The 23,322-nt window shown below is 37.3% G+C and overlaps 1 protein-coding gene across 1 annotated transcript in view; it reads right to left on the minus strand.

Annotated features, from left to right (window-relative positions):
• mtss1lb (MTSS I-BAR domain containing 2b) overlaps positions 1-23,322 on the minus strand; it is a 99,719-nt gene that overhangs the window by 11,713 nt on the left and 64,684 nt on the right. Inside the window, 9 exon segments of the mRNA XM_030161981.1 lie at positions 1,113-1,187; positions 2,454-2,739; positions 3,680-3,777; positions 5,279-5,386; positions 7,431-7,588; positions 10,801-10,809; positions 11,693-11,767; positions 12,920-13,011; positions 16,745-16,829. Coding sequence (XP_030017841.1) covers positions 1,113-1,187; positions 2,454-2,739; positions 3,680-3,777; positions 5,279-5,386; positions 7,431-7,588; positions 10,801-10,809; positions 11,693-11,767; positions 12,920-13,011; positions 16,745-16,829 — 986 coding nt within the window.

The raw sequence follows: 23,322 nt of genomic DNA on the forward strand, positions 1-23,322 counted from the left end.
AGCTTTCACATACAAATAAGGCAAATTTGTGATTTTGGTGTACCTCCACCAATTAAAGTAACAAAAAAAGGCACAGAACACAAATTTGCTTTGTGTAGTGTGCTGTCGACCTGATCCAAGAAAGGCGGCAGGTGGCTGGTTATGCAAATCTCTGAATCTTGACACCTAAATTGTACTCTGTTGTCACTGGATTGTTATTGACACTGCACTCTGCCTGTTGAGCACTGCAGCAAACAGCATGAACATTACATGAACAAGTCAGGGCAAAGAAATCCCACTGTGACTCAGAAAAACACATTATTGGTGCCAAAATCCAGCCAAAAAAAGGCCTTATCAGTCTAAAACATAAAAGTAAAGTCATGTAACTTACACACTCTATATCTGAGATGCATTCTGCTGCTTGTACTCGCATCGTGATGAACAAAATTCACTATTTTCAAGTGTTTGGTGTTATAATTGTTCTCTGTGATGATACATTTATTTTAACAATAGCTTCATATTAGCCACATTAGCATGTGTCTATCACTGCCACCACAAAATAGTAATGGAAAAACTTGTTTTTGTAAGAAAACTATGTTTTTTAATGATGTTATGCTTTTTCCAACTTGGTGTATTGATAGGACACACAGAGATAAATTTCTGCAAACTGTTTTAATGAATTTCTGAAATTACTAGGGAGACAAATTTCTGCTAGATGTGGAAAACATGCTGCAGAATACAATGAAGAAGAGTCTGCTTTTGGAAACTCTGATTGAAGAAGGATAAAAATGTTGATGGGCATTCGCCTGCATGTCAGAGCATTGCCAGTAAATGATTGACAAATCAGAGAACAGCAAGCAAATCACTACCAAAGGTGCACATAGCAGCTGAGCAGATCTCTGGGTTCACCAGTGTTTTACCACCTCTCTAAACATGAATTTGCTGCATACAATAAAAACCACGTCCCAAATGACACAAAACTATAAGTCAAATAAATACCTAATAATTTATGAATTTAGTTAATCTATTGGGCCTTATGTTAAGGTGGATTCCAGCTTTAACTTGTATTTTGATTGATGTGTAATATTGTTAAGGGTTTGCACAGTATATATATTCACAGGTAAAGTACTTACAGTGGTGGGGGAGCTGCATTCACTGACAGACTGACATGTCTCTGAGGCCTCTGATGATGCTGAGCTGGATGACTTCTACAGTAACAGCACAAAAGGGGAAACACACACCACCTTGTTTATCCATCTGTCAGTTGTAATTATATTCCCAAGTTAAGAAAAATCTGAAATTTGTCTTGAAAAGACCTTTAATATCCCACATTATTGAACACTCTTTGATGCTAATTATCATTAACCTCTATTTAACCTGAAAAAAATGACTCAGAGATTAAAAATCTCTTTTGCTAGAGGTGCCTGGCAAAGACGACAGCACCAAAAGTTACAGAAGAGAGAAATGTCAGCCATACATCCACACTAAAACCATACATAAAACACCATACTAAAAACATACATATAAAACACCACCAATAGCAGTGAAAGGTACTAAAAGTAATCAACAATGTTCCTTAAAAGCAGCTCAAATCAAAACTAGATTCAGTCAGTTAGAAAAACATCCCCATCCAGAGTCATTCTTTTCCCATTCACTTAAAATGACTTTGACTGTATTTAAATAAACCAGCTCCTTCATTTCCCACGTAGTTGAAGCTGAACATTTTAAAGGTTTCTTTCCCAGTTCTGTTCTGACTTTTGGAACACATAAATATAACAGATCCTGGGACTGGATATTATAATTACTGAAGTAATTCCAGTCTATGAAGACCACTAAATATGATGGAAGCAGACTTAAAATATATTTAGCCTACATATGAAATATTAATTGTAATATATAATGTCACTTTCCTAAAATGATTGCCAATAATTGCCAAAAATGTTTTTTGCCCAAACAGAATAGAATAGAATAGAATAGAATAGAATAGAATAGAATAGAATAGAATAGAATAGAATAGGCTTTATTGTCATTACACCAGTTGTGCAACACCATTGCAGGTGGTCCCTGCCAACGATAGTGCACTTACATCTAAATTACAACACAATAAGATACAGACATATGTATATATAAATAAATAAATAAATAAATAAATAAATAAATGTATAAAATAGTGTGCAATCAAAAAATATGTGCACATTAGAGATATGCTGTATGAAAGGGTAAGATTTTCAAAATATACAAGTAGTATAAAAATGTGCAAATGCAGCAGTAGTGTAAACAATGTAACATGTAACAGTAAATCCTAACATACTCAATTTCTGGTTAAGTTCTGTGTGTTTCCTGAAAAATCTGAAAAAAAAATTACCTCTGCTATTATTTTAGGAAGGTGTCGATATATTAATTCAGTCGTGTGACAACAAACCAATACCTTAAAACTCAATAAAAATACATGCATGCACAAAAGGCACTTGTACCTGGCTGGTGATGTCGGAAGGCATGGGTGAGGGGGGTTTGGAGTAGATGTTTGCATCCTGGGAGACGAAGCCTGAATCGTGAGAGGAGACGCTGCTGAGGCGGTGGGCAGCGATGCCCCCCGGTGGCGGAGGCTGGTGTGGCAGGCTGCTGCGGTATCGAATGGAGGAGGAGGAGGAGGAAGAAGTTGGTGAGTGAGGCTGGGAGCCTCCACCACCACCACCTATACCACCACTACTGCCTCCCCCTGATGAGCGGGAGGCGCTACTGTGGGCACTGTTGACGCTGCTGTGGAGGGGGGGGGGGGTGCAAAGGAGCAGAGGGGAGGGTGGAGTGATGGAGGAGGGGGGGGGGGGGGGGGGGGGGGGGTGAGGAAGGATGAAAGTGATGTTTGCCCGAGTGGAATGAGTACATTATTTAAGGAGCATTGAAACAGGGATGTGGTTTGATTTAGAGGAGTTGCATAACATGTGGAGGCATGAGCATGAGAAATCGATGGATGAATTCAAGATGCATTGGAGGATTATTTTGTAATGGATTGGTGATCGGTGGGTTGGAGTTCAGTAGCGTTCCCGATTGATCAGGTTAGTGAAAGGCAGTGATGTTACATGTCAATCACAGTTAAAAGCACAGACACCCACCCAGTAAATGGGGTAACCACCCCAGCGGGAGAGAAAGAGGGCAAATCGCACAAACAGGATACAAAAACACAAATGGAGAAAGAGACAAGAACAAAGAGTGATAGTTGTGGGGAGAAAAAACGGGGGAGAAAAAAGGGAGGAAGGGGATAGACAGAGTGTGTAAGCTTATGAGGATCCAGGGCACACAAACACACAAGTACACACTAAACAACACAGACAAAGTGGTGTACTTGCATTGGGTGGCTGCTACTACACATTTACACTGACAGACACACTCATTCATCATGAAAACTTTTCAGACAGAGAACCACAGAATTTCAGATTTAGTTGTCAGTGTTTGTTATTAAAGAGTCTGTGTGTCTCTGTCTGAAAGCTGACGTTCATTTATTTGGAGATTCCATTAAACTGAAAATGACTGTTATGAAAGACTGACACAAAGACAAACGGACCGACAATCACAGTGAAACATAACTGTTAGAGAAGGCTCCTCTTTCTGGTACACATTATTAAAATGGCTGTGTGTGTGTGTGTGTATGTGTGTGTGTGTGAGTGTGTGTGTGTGTGCGTGTGCGTATGTGTGTGAGTACCTGCACATGCTGCTCTTCCGTGAACCGGAGCTGCTTGGGGATGAAGGAGGGGTCTGATAGGACCAGGTATAGTCTGAGCCCTTAAGGTCTTTAATCACCTAAGAGAGAAAGAAACAAAATTATTTAACAGTAATTATCAGGCATTAGGGCAGTGTTTTTAACCCTTGGGGTCGGGACCTCACGTGGGGTCTCCTGGAATTTAAATGGGGTCACCTGAAATTTCTAGTAATTGATAAAAAAAATAAAAAATAAAAATAAAAACTCCCTGATAAAAAATGTATGTTGAGTTGAGAGAGACAATCCCAATACATAAAAGACATGACAAACTCTGAAGCTGAAACTGAAACACTGTGGTACTGTTTATCTTTCAAATGTTCATTGTGGTCAGTTTCAGATGCTGCAGCTCTTTCATAATTCATAGTTTGAGTTATTGTTTGTTCAGTATTAATTGTCAGCCTTGTAAATCCAAGCTGGACTGACTGTACATATCCTGACCAAGGAAAATCAAATTCTCACTTTGTGCAGTAATCTACACCTGGCTTTTCTGCCTCTGTCCATAATAATATACATTATATAGATTAAATGTCATCTAAAATTAATGTTTATTTGCAACATAATATAAGAAATTATTACATGATCAAAAACTAATTAATTTTAGCAAAAAAATATTCTCCGTTTTGAATGTCTGGGGTTGCCAGAAATTTGTGATGTTAAAATGTGGTCACGACCCAAAAAAGGTTGGGAACCACTGCATTAGAGTACAGATATGTTTAGACTAGCAAGCCTATTATTGTTATTAATTTTTTAAGGAGAAGGGGTGGGAGTTTATAAATTATACTTCTTCTCACTCCTTTTCGAATATGTACTGTATGTTTTATGTTTAAATGTTTTGTTTGTTTATTTATTTTTCTTATTTTTTGACATTCATATTCGAAATAAATACATCACTCTATCAATCAAAGACAGAATGATGAAAAAACAAAAGTCAATTAATGTATATTATAGAAATCTAGAAAATTGGAATGATGATAACAGTAATAAACATAAGAAAAAGGAGGAGAGAGAGGGGAGGAGAGGAGGAAAAAGAAAGTAAAGGCTGTCACTATTATTGCATTTGGGATTATTGATTTTGGGTGTTTTTTGTCTCTCATTTTCCCTTTTCCTTTCCTTTCTTTCTATTGTCTTTTTTCCCTTAAGCTTCTTTCTATACCATTATTTAAAACCTTTTACTGATTTCTTGCTTTTGATCCTTGTACTTCCCAGAATGTCAATTTCGTTTTCATTCCCTCTTCTGTCTCCACCTGAATATGCACAACTCGCACAAAAAAAACTATAAACAGTCACAAATATATACACACACACGCACACAAACACACCTGTAAAAAGCCCTCTGTTTGCATCTGTCTTTATTTTGCGTAATGTCCATGTCTTATGAACGTTTTTTTTTTGTGGTCTGTTTGTTTGTTTTTGATACCCATGTCACAATATTTGTCTAGCACTAAATAAATAAAAGTTGAAAAATAAAAAAAAAGAATGATGTAAAGACACACATGTCAAGTTTTTTTTACATGTCTTTTCCGTGTGTTTTGTGTGTTTCACCTGTTCACTGGCAGGGGGCAGTTTGTGGGGGTCAGTTGTCAGCACAGTGAGGTCATCAATGATGGCCTGGAGGTGGGTGATCTCTCCCAGCATGGCGATCTCTCCGTTCTACACAACAGGGACAATGAGTATGTTTACATAAAGGTTCATTCATGTTATTATCCCTATTATGGTGAAATTTGGTTAATGCATTTTACTCTTATACACACACAGCATCTACCGTTAGCATTAGCATTTTACAATAAGAGTGAGCTTTTATTTACAATATTCTGTAACCGAATACAAATCTTCATCTATACATTGGTCAATTGCAGTGACAGGAGAATTAAGGCATATTTTTGATGGTAGGGGAATTCAGATGATCTTCAGGAAATGAGGAAACAAGAAGACAGGAAAACGCAACAAAAAAAGGCCCAGGTCTAAATGGGAATCGAACATAGAACCTTCTGGCTATAAGTGTTATGTTCTTGTATTATGTCCACCATGCATAACATCATACAGGAACATAATGTCTGAAAAAGACGACATTCCCAATAAGCTGTTTACATGACTAGTGAAACTGTGTATTCCACAAATATTTCTTTTTTACATGCAGTTGTCCACACACTCACTAGAAACATAATTTCCTCCCCCAAAAAATTCCACAACCTCCCTGCTTTGTTCCATCAAATACGTTCTTGATAAGGTATTTGATATTTGCTTATTTCCCAAACCCTGCTGACATCTTCTTTCATAATGTGTAAAAGTAGCTGTTTCTGCTCTTCAGAGCATCCAATTTTACCAGGTTTTAACTGATTTATGAGTGGTTTTGTACTACAACTTTTTTTTTTTTTTCATAATTTGATTCCAGCTGCTGTCTCTTGGCCAAGGTATCATTAGAAATGAGAATTGGTTCTCAGTCGACTTAAAATTCAAATTTCATTTTGTTGATGATAGCCCCTTGAGATGCACCATCTCTTTTTGAAGTGCAATAAAAGGCAGACAAAATTACAAACATGCTTAAATACAGGGTAAGATGTTTGTTTTTACCCTAGAAGAGTGCAAATAGGTGTTTTGTGCCACAAACAATGTGCAAATTAGATTAAAATTCCAAATCTAGTCTATATATGTCCACAGAATCCTCATAACGCCAGAATAATATCGAAAAATCCCACGCCTTGATTGTAAAATGTTCCATTCCACAAGTTTTAAATACCTATAGGAAATGTGCTGTTGACATGATACCTAATCATTCATTCATTCATTCATTATCTGAACCTGCTTTATCCTCACTAGGGTGATGGGGGTCGCTGGAGCCTATCCCAGCTACTTAAGGGTGAAGGTGGGGTACACCCTGGACATGTCGCCAGTTCATCACAGGGCTGACATATAGAGACAAACAACCAGTCACTCTCACATTCACACCTATGGGCCATTTAGATTAAACGATTAACCTATCAGTGCATGTCTTTGGATGGTGGGAGGAAGCTGGAGTACCCAGAGAGAACCCAAGCAGCCACAGGGAGAACATGAAAACTCCACACAAAAAGGTCCCACCCCCATCGACTGGTGTATACCTAATCATACTTTATGAAAATAATTTAATGCAGATCATCTTGACTTTCAATCAAGTGTGCTAAAGTGTCTATCACAAATCAGAAATGATATAAAGTTAGTATGAACTGCACTGTGCCTTGAAAATAATAGGCCCATTCATTTTGATTAGTTTGTTTATCCATCCACCCATTAGTATATTGCCTCCCAGTGGAAACAAATGGAAATGATTTTCATGGCAGATTTCCTTTTCTTATTTGTCAGACATATGGAAAGAGTTAATTCTTTCACCAAAAAAAGCCAAAAAAAAGGAATTAACTCTTTTTCCATATGTCTGACAAATAAGAAAAGGAAATCTGTATAAGTTCTAGTAGACAGTATGAACCTATTCAGATGATTTTCATGGTAGTGCAAATCACAAATCTACCCTCCCTTCCCTTCACCCTTTTTTTATTTTTCTTTTTTACTGTAGCTGGATCTGTGTATTGTTTTTTTGTATCCTGTACTTTTTTTTTAAGAGGACCCCAGGAAGACTAGCCTGTTGTTTGTGTGTCGGCTAATGGGGATCCTCAATAAAGAATAAACAGAATAAACACTGCTATCCCCTCTGTCTCCTTACCACAACAGGCTGGAGGAAGCCAATGAAGGTGCAGAAGCGTCCCCTCTCCTCCACCAGAGCACGGCGCACCGCCTGCTTCTCCGTCTCCTCCATCAACAGGCACATGTCGGTCACATCCTGCATGGCACTGTCCAGCTGGGGCTGCAGGTCACCTCGGCCTGAGGTAGGAAGGGTACGGTGGCGATGAGGGGAAAAAACACACCATAAGAGAGGAGACAGAGTATGATGATGAAACACTATGACTAGTTCATTGTTTTGCACCAGAAGAGATGGATGAAAAGGAGGTGTAATAGTGAGAACGAGGTGCAGTGGTCTGAGTCTTTAAAAAAAAAAATACGTGGATGGGTGCAGAAAAAAAAAACAAGCCTCAACACTGTGTGGTTTCTCAGGTTCTGCTTTCCATAATGCACAGCTCCAGCAAACCACTGGCATACATTATGGAACTCAAGTGAAACAAAGCACACAGCAACATCTTTTTGATGTTTTGGCTCTGCTCTTGCCTTGATTTTCATGTGAAAGCTACACTTGCATCATGTTGTTTTATTCTTTTTATTTATTATTATACAAAAAAACCTGTTATAGTGATGCTCTGTTAAAATAACTATGACTCACAGCCTGTTGGCAACTCCCTGCTGACGCAAATACCTTCATAAGATGCATGGAAAAACAGATAAAGCATTTGAAGCTTGTGATTAACCCTGCTTCATCCCGTAGGTTTATGTTTCAATAACATAGCTCTTGTAATATTGTTTTACTGCCGTATACTGTTGGTCTATTCTTATCTGTCCCGTCAGTCTTTTCTATATCTGTCTTGTTGAGCCATTATAAACAAGGGCTGTTATATCTGATACAGTTGTGCTCATAAGTTTACAAACCCTGACAGAATGTGCATGGGACAGTCTTGGATGTTCCAACATGACAATGACCCAAAACACAAGGCCAAGTCCACCTGTCATTGGCTACAGCAGGAAAAAGTGAAGGACCATCTCAGTCTCCTGACCTCAGTATCATTGAGCCACTTTGGGGAGGTCTCAAACATACAGTTCATGTAAGAAAACCCAAAATCTTAAAAGAACTGAAGGTGTTTTACCAAGAAGAATGGGCAGCTTTACCATCTGAGAATATAAAGTACCTCATCCACAACTACCACAAAAGACTTCAAGCTGTCATTGATGTTAAAGGGACCAATACAGAGGCTTAAGAACTAGGGTATGTAAACTTTTGATCAGGATCATTTGGATAGTTTCTGTTGTCAGTATGATTTAAAAAGAGTAAACACATTTGTTTGATAGTAAATAGCTTCACACAACCACTAACCATGAGCGAAAAAAAGTTTTTGTATTGCCATTCATATTCTCTGAAAAATAGCCTAAAAATCACAAATTCCACTAGGATATGAAAACTTATGAGTACAACTGTATGTATCAGCCATCATGGAAGTCAACACATACTGAAACTAAACAACTGTGACTGGAAAAACATTTGACTTAGACTAAACCCTAAATCTGAAATAAGACTTTGTCCAGCACATTAGGATTTTTAGCTATGTGAGTCAAAATATATGATAATATTCCCAAAAGCGCCAAGTTTCTCTACAGATACAAACATCAGGCCCGATGAGGAACAATTTTAAGTTGCATCAACTGTGCTTAAACTGTCCAAAAATATTTTAGACACTGTTTCTTGTACTTTTTGGGTTGTGGAAACCAACAGTAATTACCCATCATGTTTGCATTGAAGCACCCTCAGTTTCTGGTTTGCATTTCAGAAATATCTTAATACTCATCACTTACATTAGGTGTAAAAAATCAAAGTGCAAGTGGAATTTTGAGTGACTTTCTGCAACCTGTCTGTTCATATGCTTGTAGCATCTCCTCAGCTGGTTGATCATAATTTAGGAAATAGCAGAATTCACTGTTAGGGTTAGTACTAGGAAGCCGTCTGAAGAAAACCACTTGCACAAACATGGGATCCCCAATGAGCTCTCAAATCTGGGGTCTGATGGAACTGATTTCAGCTTTACTTCACTTGCACTGCACCGCATTTATCTTTCACGTATTGAAAGCACCTGAATTTCAATATTAAAACAACAGCACTAGAAAAAATCAAAATGTTACCAAGTGTATTTTTCTCACTTCTAGTCAAAATATCTCATCACACTTCAAATAAGACATAATCACCTAAAGAGTAACTTTTAGTGAGATATAAAGAACTTATTTTTAGAGAATAGATCTTAAAAATCTTATTTCAAGAAATCTTACCAAGATAATTTTCACTTGTTCCACTGGCAGATTTTTTTTTTTTTTTTTTGCTTGAATTAAGCAAAAAAAAAAAAAAAAAAAAAATCTGCCAATGGAACAAGTGAAAATGATCTTGGTAAAATTTCTTGAAATAAGATTTTCAAGATCTATTGTCTAAAAAATAAGTTCTTTATATCTCACTGAAAAGTTACTCTTTATGTGATTCTGTCTTCTTTTAGGTGTGATGAGATATTTTGACTAGAAATGAGAAAAATACACTTGGTAACATTTTGATTTTTTTCAGAGAGAACTTTGCTAATGTCTATATCTTGACTTATGTATAACTTAAAATCTTCACAATTGGAATCAGTGTACCTGATTTAAAAATTAAAAAATCAGATACTTTTCTCCTGGTAGCAAAATCATTGTTGAGCGGTGTGATAAAGTCATTCAGGATCTATCCTTCACCATCAGTTCATCTCATATAAATAGTAACTACTAATCCATTTTAGCACAAAGCCAAAACGTAGGTTGTGTGTTTGTTTTAAACTTCAGTATTTACTGTACTGGGACAGTCATCTTATTAACACATGATGTAATGTATACTATAGGTGTGTGAATATGGTCCACTGTGGATCCTATCTTTCATGATAATGCAATGTATGGAGTACAAGACATGAAATAACTCTTTGTAGTGTTACAGCATGCAACGGAAAACAAAGGCAGTTGAGGTATCTGCAGTAATAGATAGAATGAAAAACTGAGCAAAAAAGGAGGAGTAGAATGAAAGCCTGCGGCATGACTACAAAGCTAATAGTTGCAGCTACCGAAGACATGCAGGAGGAAGAAGATATTACATCATGCAATGTCGGGATGAAACACATCTCCAACTTCTTAACTGACTATATGGATATCTATACTAAACTGAAGTGTCAATAAGAGACTTAAACAATGCTGCTGAAGGAGTTACACTGTTAAAACTAGGTTTCTATATTCTAATCCACCCAGAAAATGTCCCATGGCAACTGGGAAGGTTTAGATTATGAATGTAGCAATAACCATATTAGATAAGTAGGGAAGTCAGGGAAATGAAACGGCATAGCTGTAGCGAGCAATAGCACCATACTTACCCTGGATCTCTATTACAGGGGGACAAATACCACAGGGTGGGAGAGAGACGGTGACAATGAGAGGGGGAGACAGCAAAGAGAAAGCAAAATAAGAACAGAGAAGAAGGGATACAGAGAAAGAGGGAGAAAAGGGGAGAGGGGGCAGAAATAGCAGAACTCATTGTTAAGGTTAGTACAAGGAAGCCATCACAAGACAGCCACAGTGCCACAGGTTAGAGCCAAAATAATACTGCTGCAACCAAAAGTAAATTTACAAATAATAACATCACCAAGCATCAGCACTGACAGGGCTTAACCAGACACTTGCGAGCATAAGAGCAAAGGACACTGCAATGTTATACTGTCAGTGTACCCACATTTATGGACTCATTATAATAATAGCATGTAAACTAATCTATTGTATCATTCGCACTGTTCAAAGTTAACATTACCAGGTTTCCACTAATGAAACTGAACACACTGTAGGACTCTTAACTTAAAAACACTTTGTATTAACATTACATTACGTGTGTATATATCTGCCTGGCAACCGAATGGAAGCTTTTCCACAATGAAAGCACTAATTATTGGCTGCTGCATCACTGACTGAAGTGTTTCAGAACAAATGAGAAACGACCTGCAGTACATCTGAGCGCCACAAGATGGCAACATAAACCTATAGTTGTCTGTTTTGGAAACAGAATATGCATGTTGACCTCAGTGAATGACACATGCTTCTATATGTGGTTGTAAATGTTGGCTCAGTTTGTTGCTGATAATACAATGTCCTTAATACATCAGGAAAATATTCATAGAAGATCTACAAGTGAAGTCAAAAGATTCATTTTTGGCAATCATGACACATTCAGGGACATCTTCAGTCTTGTTTAACTGTTTAACTCCAGATGGTTACCTTTACGAGCCTTCTTCTGTAGTTTCATGGTGTCAGATGACTTCTTCTTGATCTCATGGCGTGACCTCTTGTACTCTTGAAACAGGATGAACAGAGATGCTTTAGTTGTAGGAATGTGAGGCACTCTGTGTGAACATGTGCATGTCTAGTACTGATGTAAATAGAAAGATTTTTTAATGGGGTCTGAACGTCTTGCATGTGGTAAGAGTCACATTAGTGTTTGGAAATACATGTGGTTACACAGATATTAGTCCAGGGTATGGGAAACTGTTCAGTCTAGGATAATTACAATCTTACTCATTAATCTTGAACTGTTTTTTTTTTTTTCTTTTAAAAAAAAAAAAATCTTGAACTTTAATGACTGATAGTAGCACTGTAAGTAGACATACAGAGTGGGTGAAAAGTAACTAGACATTAAAAATTGCTTATAGAATTTTTAGGAATATTTTTTAAACAGACAACACTAACAGGGATTTTCTTATTTTCTTATTCTGGAGGACATGGAGACATGGATTCAGGAGGTTTTCAATGATATCCCAGACGATGTCCTTCAGAAAGTTGTTTAATCCATCCCTGGCTGTTTGAGGAAACTAGTTGATGCCACTAGTGATTAAGTTGAAATATGAAGATATACTTTCATTTTCACATGTAATAAAGAACATGTATCATTTGTTTCAGTAAATTTGTAATAAGAATCTGGATTTTATTACCAATTTTTAATGCCTAGTTACTTTTCACCCATCCTGTATATTCTTCTTATTTGCTTCACTAAGGCCGTAAAGCTGACTCATCAGAGGTTCTGACATGGATTGTTTCAGGTGGTTGATAACTCTCTAATGTCACTTTTAATGTGAGAATCTACAATGAAATTATAAGATCCAAGTGCTTTTCTGAAAGTTGTTAAAAGTTGTACATTTCTGTTTTGTTTTTGTTTTTTATTCAATACTTTTTATCGTTTTACAAAACAGCCGAGTGACTTACAAGAAAACAAAGGAGAAAAGAAATTAACAATTTAAAAAAAACATACCCCCCCCCCCCCCCCCACACACACACACAAAACAACAAAAAACAAATAAAGTGTGCGTAAATTAAATATACATTTGAGTTTTTAACAAAGTGTGACTATCAACAAATGTAGGAGCATGACCTTAAATTTGCTAATGCAGTTGTTGGTTGGATTATCATGATAAACTGTGTGTGTCTGTATGGGGGTGGGGGTGGGGGTACCTTTGGCATGATCCTTATCCAGCTGGTTGGCTGTCTTCTTCCAGTCTTCAATCTTGTCTTGAAGGGGAGTGATCAGACTCTCCATCAAAGCACTATGGGAAAAAAAACATGGGAGATTACATGAAGACACAAGTTAGAGTGATCAGATTCAGATCCCTAATAATATAAGTGAACTACTGCTGTCTCTATCTGAGAATGTGAAGAAACTAAGTTAGCACTACTGATCAATTATTCTGGGCCTCTAAAATTCAGATGAAATGAAATGAGAATACATGGTTGAGGTCGCAAATCTAGACAGATCTTGATTAAATGCATAAATTTAACTACTTTATTTTGATGCTGTGTAGTTTGAGGACATTTGGGGTCAGTGTTCATATTTGGTGGTACAGAGCACATTAGGAATTTCACCCATTCCTCCTGGCAGCAACTGTGCAAATGAATCATGTTCAAGGGCCTCCTTGCATTAATTTGTTTTGTTTTTTTTTTCCAGTATATCCCACAAATTTTACATTAAATTAAGGTCATGGCTTGTTGATGGCCGCCTCAAAACATTAACTCAGTTGCCCTTAAGCCATGGTGTTACCATTTTGGAGGAAGGCTTGAAATCAATGAACCATTTGTGTCCAGTTGTTTCCTGGCTGATCTATTCAGTTAATGTTTCAGTGCAAATTTCTACATAATTCTTTTTCATAGTGTGTTGCGTTTTATTAAGTGCACATGTTCCTCCTGCCTCACCTGTCTTCCTCTATAAAGAATGTTATGATCAAGCATCTTTTTTTGTTATTAGTCGCATCTGATTAAAGACTATTGTTCCAAAAGGTCAGATCTTTGTCACTATATTCATTTGCAAACAGCAGCCTTCCTTCTTAACCCATAAAGACCCAAGCAGCCACTGGCGACCTAAAGCATCTACTGATCTGAACTGTTTAATACCTGTTGATCCACTTATCCTATCAATACATGTAAATAATTGGTGTAAAATACAGTTTGTCATTTCTTCATGGTCATCAGATATGACCCATTTGGACATTCAGAGGCTCCAAAGTGAACGTGGAAACACTGTCATCTTCTACAACATTGATACACCAGTAAAACCCATAGATTTGGATCAATGACAGTGGATGGAGACACTGGATTTATGTTCAGTTAATGATAGATTAGACTGAAAAAGTCACCTTTTCTTCTGTTTTCCCTGTTTTTGATATTATAACTTTTGAATTTACTCTGAGCTTTAATGCACATCTACATGATCAGTGAATTAAATGTAGGAAAATATATGATTTACACTGAAAAAAACTCAAAATAAAGAGGATAATATTACAATAAATGGTGAAAAATCACTTAAGAAAGGTTAAATAGAGAGAAAAATGTATTTGGGAAGTGCCACAAAAATAGCACTGGAGTTTTTATGGGTTAATGCTGGTTTTGGAGTCTTTCAGGTTTTCATCCATACTTTTATACCAGTTCCTTGACTGTTTCCTGGATTACTTTTGAACTTGTTGCATCAGAAGACAGAACATGTTTCATTGACTTTATTTTAGGGAATTCCATTCTCCATCTGACCCATCCTAGTACACCAGGAGCTAATGAAGGCATCTGGGGACCAACTCCAGATCTAAACCAGTACCTTGGTCAAGTGCACTGGAGATGAATTGAGTTACATATGTGTGCTTGTATGGCAGGGAAAACTAGAGCACGAAGAGGAATCCCATGTAAACCTGATATAGAAACCTCTGCCCTGCTCTAGTCAGGAATGTACCCCTAACACTTCATGTTTGGAGGCCACCATTCCACCCAGAGCACGTCTGCTTCTTGAAATATTTACATGTTTATGAAATGTTTACAGTCGTTAAATACTGTTTACTATTGTGCAATACACGTTTTTACTGGTTGTAATTGTCTCACTCATCATTGTGAACTATATACTAAAGCTGAGTGGCCATCTTTGAATTCACAAAGGTTGACCTATTGGTTAACTTTAACCTCCAAAGCTCTTCTAGGTATGGTACCGTCATACCTATCCTCTTTTCTCCAAAGACCAACCAGTCAGTATTCTTTATGGTCTTGTAATTTATATTATTTGAATGTGCCCAAAGTTAGAACTGAATTGGGGATGCGAGCTTTTAGCTTTGCTGCCTCCTCTGCCTGGAATACACTTCAAGTGGAGCTGAAAAGGCCAGAACTCATGTCATTTCAAGTTTTTCGTTCCATCTTACGGACAAGACAGCGAGTCAATCGGAAAATGCCTGTGTTTTTAAATTGCTGTGACTTCAACTAAATTTTTGCACTTTATCAACTGCACTTTAAAAACCTGTCTAACTTTTCTGTTATTACAATATTATTACTGTTTGTTTTAATTTATTGTTACTACCTGTCTGTAAAACCTGTTTTCTTTCATGGTGTGTGCTGCTGACCTCTTGACCAGGTCACCCTTGTAGAAGAAATCTCAATGGGAATCTATCTGGTTAAATAAAGGTCTAAAAATATACATACAGGGTATCCCAAAAAATGTATACACACTTTAAATAATTGTAAAGTAGGTGTTCATTAAAATTCATTTAATTTTCAAAATGTAATAGAATTTACAAACATCATTTTTTTGTTTTGTCACTGCCTGTTCTCAAACTGACGTCCGTTCTGGTCCAGACACTGCTGACAATATGAAGCAATGGAATCACACACGTCACAAAACAATTCCCTTTGTATTTGTGTGCATTCACGTTCAATGGCTGCCCTCAATTCAGTGACTGTTGCAAGTCTCATTGCATAGACTTTGCCTTTTTGGTATCCCCCCAAAAAAAAGTCTAGTGGTGTGAGGTCTGGTGAACTCGCCAAACTTGTGGATTGGATGTAGGGGTTTTGTTGAATACCCTCCGCGTTCACCAGACCTCACACCACTAGACTTCCAGTGTCTGAACCAGAACAGACATCAGTTTGACAACAGGCGGTGACAAAACAATAAAATGATGTTTGTAAATTTTATTACATTTTGAAAACTAAATGAATTTTAATAAACACCTACTTTACAATTATTTAAAGTGTGATGTAAGATATTTTTGTACTACTGGTTGCTTAAACAAATGAACATGCACCTTCAAAAGTTTGCCAAGTTTTTTTGTGAAGGAGGAACCAGCTTTATGGAAGTCTACAAGATGATGAAGATGCTTGTAAACTTTCAACCTCGACTGTAAATCTTTATGTTTTATTCCATTTCATTCTTTTACTATTTTGCAGTCCCTCCCTACAGACGCACACATATGTGAAACAACTGTACACATACTGTAAACTGAATATCACTAAACTAAACATATACACGACATGTAGCATTACAATAGCTTTCAGATTGCCTCCATCTTCAAAGGAACCCCTATCATTAACATAGTCATGCATCATCATCATCATCATTACCATTAACATCAATGTAATAGCTTTGCTATGGAAAAGCCATTAGATAGTATGTAGAATGAAGGCAAAGACAAACAATGGTTGAAAACAGACTCTTGGTGAGGTTTCCAGATTGGTCTGCGTTAACGTTCCAATAGCTGTATTTATTTACCATCATTCGACGCTGCAAAGACATAGCAATGTGCTTAACAGAACCCATAAAAATGACATCAAAACCTCTACAAGTATTTCTTCAATCATAACCTCCCCCCAAAACAAGGTCAGCCTTACATGGAAACACATTTGAGGTTTAGCATCTAAAAAACATCAGACAAACTCTAATTGACAACAGTGCAAGGTCAGCAAATGGAAAGGAGGAAGAAAGAGAGGACACACAAAAAAGTGGAAAAGACATAAAGAAAAGAGGGGCGTGTATCTTACTTTGTGAACTGGCGAAGTTTGGCCTCAATGCTGCGATGCCTCATGCACATCCTGGTCAGAGCTGAACCAATATCTCTGGTCGCTCCTAGAAACACAAAACATGCAGATCCATATGAAAAACACACACATATTGAGTGACGTAGCATAGTAGTGACAAAATGACACGAGATGAGGTGAATATTTACATTGTGCTACTGTAGATTACTGTATTGGGTAAAGTAAACTCTGGTGAAAGCATTGTATTTATCAAACAGATGAATAACTGCTGCGCTTTTGTGTCCTTTTACATTCAGCCACTATTTACACAAGACTCTGATCTGCCTCTAAAGATACTATCCACACTCGCAGCTTCGTCCAAATAAAGTAGTGTCTCGTGAGTGTGTGTTTGTGCGAGAGCCAAACGCTCAGGGACCCAGATCCAGCGAGTGTCTAACCTGCAACTGTAAACACCAGTCTATTTTAAGGCAGAGTAAGTCTATGTGGAAAAAGCTGACCCCGGAGTGACAGTGAGTTTAATTGATGGCAGACAGCATCGACTTCCAAACAAGGTGCTCGGATTGTACAGGTGGAAAGCTGACAAGAAAAGCGGGGGTTATTGCTTCATTCTTGTGCTATGTAGTTAAAGACTTTCTAGCAGAAGTAGGGCTTACACAATATACCGTGTCTAGAGAATACCATAATCACTGCTGCCACTGAAATGTACACACTGGAAAATTCAGATTAAACAGCAGCCAAATGGGATTTCCTCAAGAGACACTGTTTATCATGAGGGCTTACACAGGCTTACACACTAAAATGCATGGAGTATAGAGGGAGGAAGGGTCTAAATCCTAAATATTCCACTAGATTAATATTTTCTTCCAAAACTGTAATTTCCAGCATTAGAAAATAGGTAAATTGTACAGTATATGAATGTATACACACAGAAGAATCTATTGTAAGCGATAGATTTAATTTGGAAAATCATATCAGCGTCCATTAGCCATCTTTACTTTGGTAATTCCCCCAAAAATGATCAAATGTGGTCCTTTAAAAGCTAAACTCGGGGAAAATGTACAATATGATGGACCTAAAGGAATGGCAAATACTCAAGAAAGTGCCCCCAATTCAACAAGACATGTACAACATTTGGTTAAGTGAACAAAATGACATCAAGAGTGAAAATAAAGCGACAAACCTACATTATTTTCTTCATTCACTTGAATTTTTGTCTATTTTCAGGTGATTTATTATTCCATTATGATGTAGCCTACTGCAGGGAGTTCTTAGTCTCTTAAAAAACTAAAATAATATAACGTTTTCCTTAATATAAAAACTTCATCATAATGAAGGCAGCTCAATCTGGTGTGGAATAGTCCTCTGAATCTGCTTGCTTTGTAGATAAAACAGAAGGGCACTCTGAAAACATACATCTACCACTGCTCCTCTATCCTATGTTTTCCTGCTGTTAGGAAAAGGGGCAATACAAACTCTGCTCATTATTATGAATCTGCTCCAAAATTTAATTGGTTCATCCATTGCCTTCGACGTAACCATCTACCAAGTTTCATGAAATTTGGTGAACTCCTTCTTGCAAGAAAAGCAATGAAAACCTAATCCCTGTGATGGAGGTAATTATGTGTGTCCTTATTTGCCCTGTTGCAACATCTGTGCAACAATAGGTATGCAAGATGTTTGTTTATAGTGTGGTTGTGGCATGAACACACACACAAATGCCCTCACTCACTTATAACTCATACCCATACACTCACACATGTCAATCCACAATAACACATAGACACACATGCTACCACTGTGTGTTGGTCAAATTGAGAGAGAAGTGCTCCATTCATAATTAACAAATTCCTCCCTCACGCCTCCTGTTCTACCCGGCAACCATTCATTAAAGCAGAGCTACCCTCCCCCAAACACACACACACATACACATACACACACACACACACACACACACACATATAAAGTGTATTTGCGGGTGTCTATACACGATGCATGCCGATCAGTCTTACAAGTAAAACAGTATTTTAAACTGTGTGTTGACAGTGCGACATAATCCCAAATCAATACGTGGCTTTTGGAACTGATGCAAAGGGAGTGTGACGCAGTCACAAAACTGATGAAGAGACAGTCTGTGAGGTTTTGTGTCGATGGATGGGGAATACTGGGAAAGAAATGAAAGAGGAAGAGATGGTGGAGAGATGAGAGAGGGTGAAGACGAGAGGGGTCGCTTTGCACATTTTAATGAGCTCACTGTGAGAGAGAGAACCATGGGACTGGAGTTATAAGCCAAGTGTGTGTGTGTTTGATCTCGCTTTATGATAGCGCTCTTCCTGTTGGTCGATTATTACCAAGCATTTCAGACTCCATAGGGGATCAACAACTAGATGAGGGTGGCATAGAACTAACATCTGGAATACAGCTACTGTGCATGAGTTATGGGGATGTAAATCTGTTTACAACGTCACTTGTGAAAACTCAGATTCCTTATGGGGACGGAGCACAGGTTGGAAGTGATGAGTTCAATTTTAAGGTAATGTTTTAAGGTTAAGGCGAGGTTACAGTTATGCTGTGGTTGGAGGCAGAGTTAGGTTTTAGCATGTTGTGGTTATGGTTTGTAGGGCTGCTTTTTCCTCTTTTCATTCCTCACTCCTTCCTGCTTATGGCTTATAAACTGCAACTGAATCCACATTTTCATCATGTATCATAGACTACCCTTTGACTTCTGGGCATCAGCATAAAACATGATGTATGAGATACTGATATTAAAATAGGAGTAAAAATAAAACAGATCTAATGTACATGATGGCAGTATGTGCACATGTAAGAAGCTACTTTACCCAGTCACAAACTAACTATTCTTCCTTGTCACCTAGCAACGGACCTAACTGACAGCTCTGTTGCGGTTTCCATGACAGCGTAGAACTTGGTTTGTTGCTAAGGTGAGAATCAGAATGTTTGTTGCTAAGGTCAAATTGTCTGCTGCTACGGAAACAAATGTCTGAACTGCGAAAGAGCAAGAGAGACCGAAGGACAGAAAGGGAATAAACCACACACACGCACACACACACACACACACACACACACACACACACACACACACACAGAGCTCACTGTGGAACCGGAAAAGGCTCATAGATCAGACAGAGTGGGAACAGAGAAAGAAACACACAGCACCAGTCCACACACCTACACTGGCGGTATATACTGTATGATGATAACATCTGCTGTATAAAGAAGCTTTCAGTTTGCTCAAGTATCTCTCTTCTTTACGATGATTGGAAGTGATTTTCTAAAATACTTCTCAAAACTTCCCAGAAAAGACGAATGGATGTAGCATCAAAAGGTGGTGAAAAACTTGTCTTCTAACCTTTAGACTCATAAATTGTCCCTATGAATGACACTAATTAATATCATTAGCATATGTGATTTCAAGACAGCAACTGATAAATTGCACTTTCATTGTCATCATTATATGAAGCCACATATTAAGTGAGTGATATTTTGCTCATTTTAGATGGAATTATGCATTTTAAAAAAACATTTCCCTGTGGTCTACATAAACTGTAAATGCTATGCTTGGGTCTGAATTCTTCATTAATTCAACTCCACAGGTCCATCTTCAACCGTATTTCTGAGTAATGATATCAGAAAGGTCGTTTTGAGAGCTGGCCAAAATGCAAATGAGCCACTTCACGCCCCACCCCCTCCAGGTTGTTGACCGTGCTGCTCTATCCCATTCAACCACTTGTGTTCATTAATACAACTAGCAACTGAACATTTGAGGTAATTGGCTCAATGTTTGGACACTCAGAGAAATGTTCGTCGGAAGTCTTGACCTCATATGTGCAAATGTTGTGACGTAACTAGTTACAGACACAACAAATAAAGCAGGAATTAAAACGGGTTTTAGAAATCCACTCCATTTTTGCCAAAATGAATATAAAGATAGCTCTACAGCACCTGGAGGGTTCAAATTCAAACTTTTGAATTGTTAGGGTCCAAATACACAAATAAATGTACCAAAGACTAATAAAAGTGGGTTTAGCAAAATATGACCCCTTTAAACAAATTAAAGAAAAAAAAAACTGTCTGACATCCAAACAATAAGAGAAGTCATTTTATTTAGATGTTCCATGCATTCACGTGTAGCATACCAGCATTTGGCCTATCAGATGAAGCTCCAAGTAATCATGAGCTAAACAGATAAAGTGATGCAAATTTTGGTGGTGATAAGTTTGCTATCATGACAATATAGATAAATACTACCTCACAAAACAAAACAGCTTATGTAAATGTAAAGAAATATGCACCGATGCAAATGTGATCAAAAGGGGATCACTTATTTTCAATTACAATATTAAGAAAAAAATACTTATACAATAACCTTACACACCTCTGTACGGTAAACATGCACTGATCTCACCTCTGATGCTGATACCGAATACTGATCTGACATCAGTGTTTAACCCATAGAGACCCAAACATCCACCATCTACCAAAATCATCTACTGATATAAAATATTTAATATCTGTTGATCGGCTAATACATGTAAATAATTGGTGTAAAATGCAGTTTGTCATCTTTTCATGGCCCATTTGGACATTCAGAGGCTCCGCAGGGAAACGTGGAAACACCGTCATCTTCGACAACATTGATTCACCAAAGTTTTTCTTCAGTTTTCTCTATTTTTTATATAATAATCCTCAATTTTAAACTACACTAACTGTAAACTGTAAAACTACATACATTCATTTCTATTAATGATTTTAAAAGTATCATGGAGAATGCAATGAAGGAGGAGTGTCACTGTTTTTCTTGATGCCATTATGGCTGAATAATTGTTATTGTGTTTTATTGTTCATTGTGTATCATGCATGTGTTTTATGTTGTTTGGACTTTGTATGGCTGCTACCTTGGCCAGTTCTCCCTTGGAAAAGAGATTCCTAATCTCAATGGGACTTCCTGGTTAAATAAAGGTAAAATAAATACATGAAATAAAATTTTACTCTGAGCTTTCATGAACATCTACATGATTAGTAAATTAAATATTGGAAAAGAACTGATTTTTATTGAATAAAACACAAGATACAGAGGATAATATTACAATAAATGGTGATAAACCACTTAAGGATAGTTAAATACAGAGAAAAACTCATTTGGGAACTGCCACAAATGTCACGCTGGGTCCTTATGGGCTCATCAATAAGCAATAAGTCATCCTGTATGGAAGATACTAATCATTCTTTGTATGTATCCATATATTATCGTTTTCTGTGTGTCGTTTAGACCAGGAGAGCGACAGTATGTGCACAATTGAACTCAATAGATTGACTTATTCATCATGGCCTTTGCTACCAATACCTGATCCAGCCGTCTGGGTCAATATCCAATCAACATCCAACACCAGTATCAGATCAGTGCGTCTCTACTGAATTCCTTGCTCTATGATGCCGATTACACAGAGAATATCAAACTGCCCTCTAATAATGGCCCAGTGTGTGTCTCTTCTTTCTGTTCTTTTGCCTGGGGCATCTGTGGCCTTCCCACCGGTGAATCTCCATGGCAACTATCTATCATCTTGCTGAGGGATTCATCAGCCTCTGTCTTTCCATGTGCTGTGCAATGTGAGCAAACATGCAAAAGTAAACGTCTAATAACATCTATGTACACGTGCATTCATGTGTAAGCTACAGTCAGCCTTCACCTCCACACCCTGAAGACAATGTGTTCATGTTTTTATAACTGTGATGACGATTGGATCCTGGAAAGTTTGGTCGCCATTACCAAGCAAACTGGCCTATTGTGCTAAGACGAAGAGGAGAAAACAACTTTTCAAAATCACAGTGCACAGTTGTAACATAAAGATGCATACTCAACATTTATATATTTTTAGGGATGCACCAATTGCAAAATTCTCTGTCTATGCTGATATTTAAAATGACAGTTTGGCCAATATTGATGTTAGTTTGTGCTTCTTTATTTTGCTTAAGGGTTCGCACATATTTTTCAAGGTCAAATTCAAGCACTTTTCAAGTGCATTTAAGGGTCTTTTTAAAATTTTTCCAGCACATCACTATATCGCTGGGGTAAAATACATATCTATAGGAATACATATACTCATATTATTACTATTTTCTCATTTTCTTTTATATTTCATTTCTCACTTGTGTTTTTTTTCTACCTGTCTTTTTCTTTGCACTTATGTGTTGTATGTTGCTGCTGTTAACTGTGGGATCTATCTTATCTTATCTTACCTTATCTTATCTTATCTTATCTTATCTCGTGATTATTTTTATCACTTTTTATCACACTGATGTATATTGTTTTAGGCTATAAACATGTAAAATTAGGTTTCATAATAGCAAAAAGATTAGAAATTAAAGGAGAATACAAAGTTTTATCCAAAAAAAGGGAAGCCACTGCAGACACATTCACACTGAGCCAAAGATTAAGATAAAAATGTACCTGGATTTCACCTGAGAGCACTCGCTAATTCTTTTTAATTTTTTTTTTCAAAGGTCTTTTTATTGATAACAGAACATGAATAACACAGTCACTGTACAGGAAGATAATTTCAGAT

The sequence above is a fragment of the Sphaeramia orbicularis genome, chromosome 3 (assembly GCF_902148855.1).
Source record: "Sphaeramia orbicularis chromosome 3, fSphaOr1.1, whole genome shotgun sequence".
NCBI classification, from domain to species: domain Eukaryota; kingdom Metazoa; phylum Chordata; class Actinopteri; order Kurtiformes; family Apogonidae; genus Sphaeramia; species Sphaeramia orbicularis.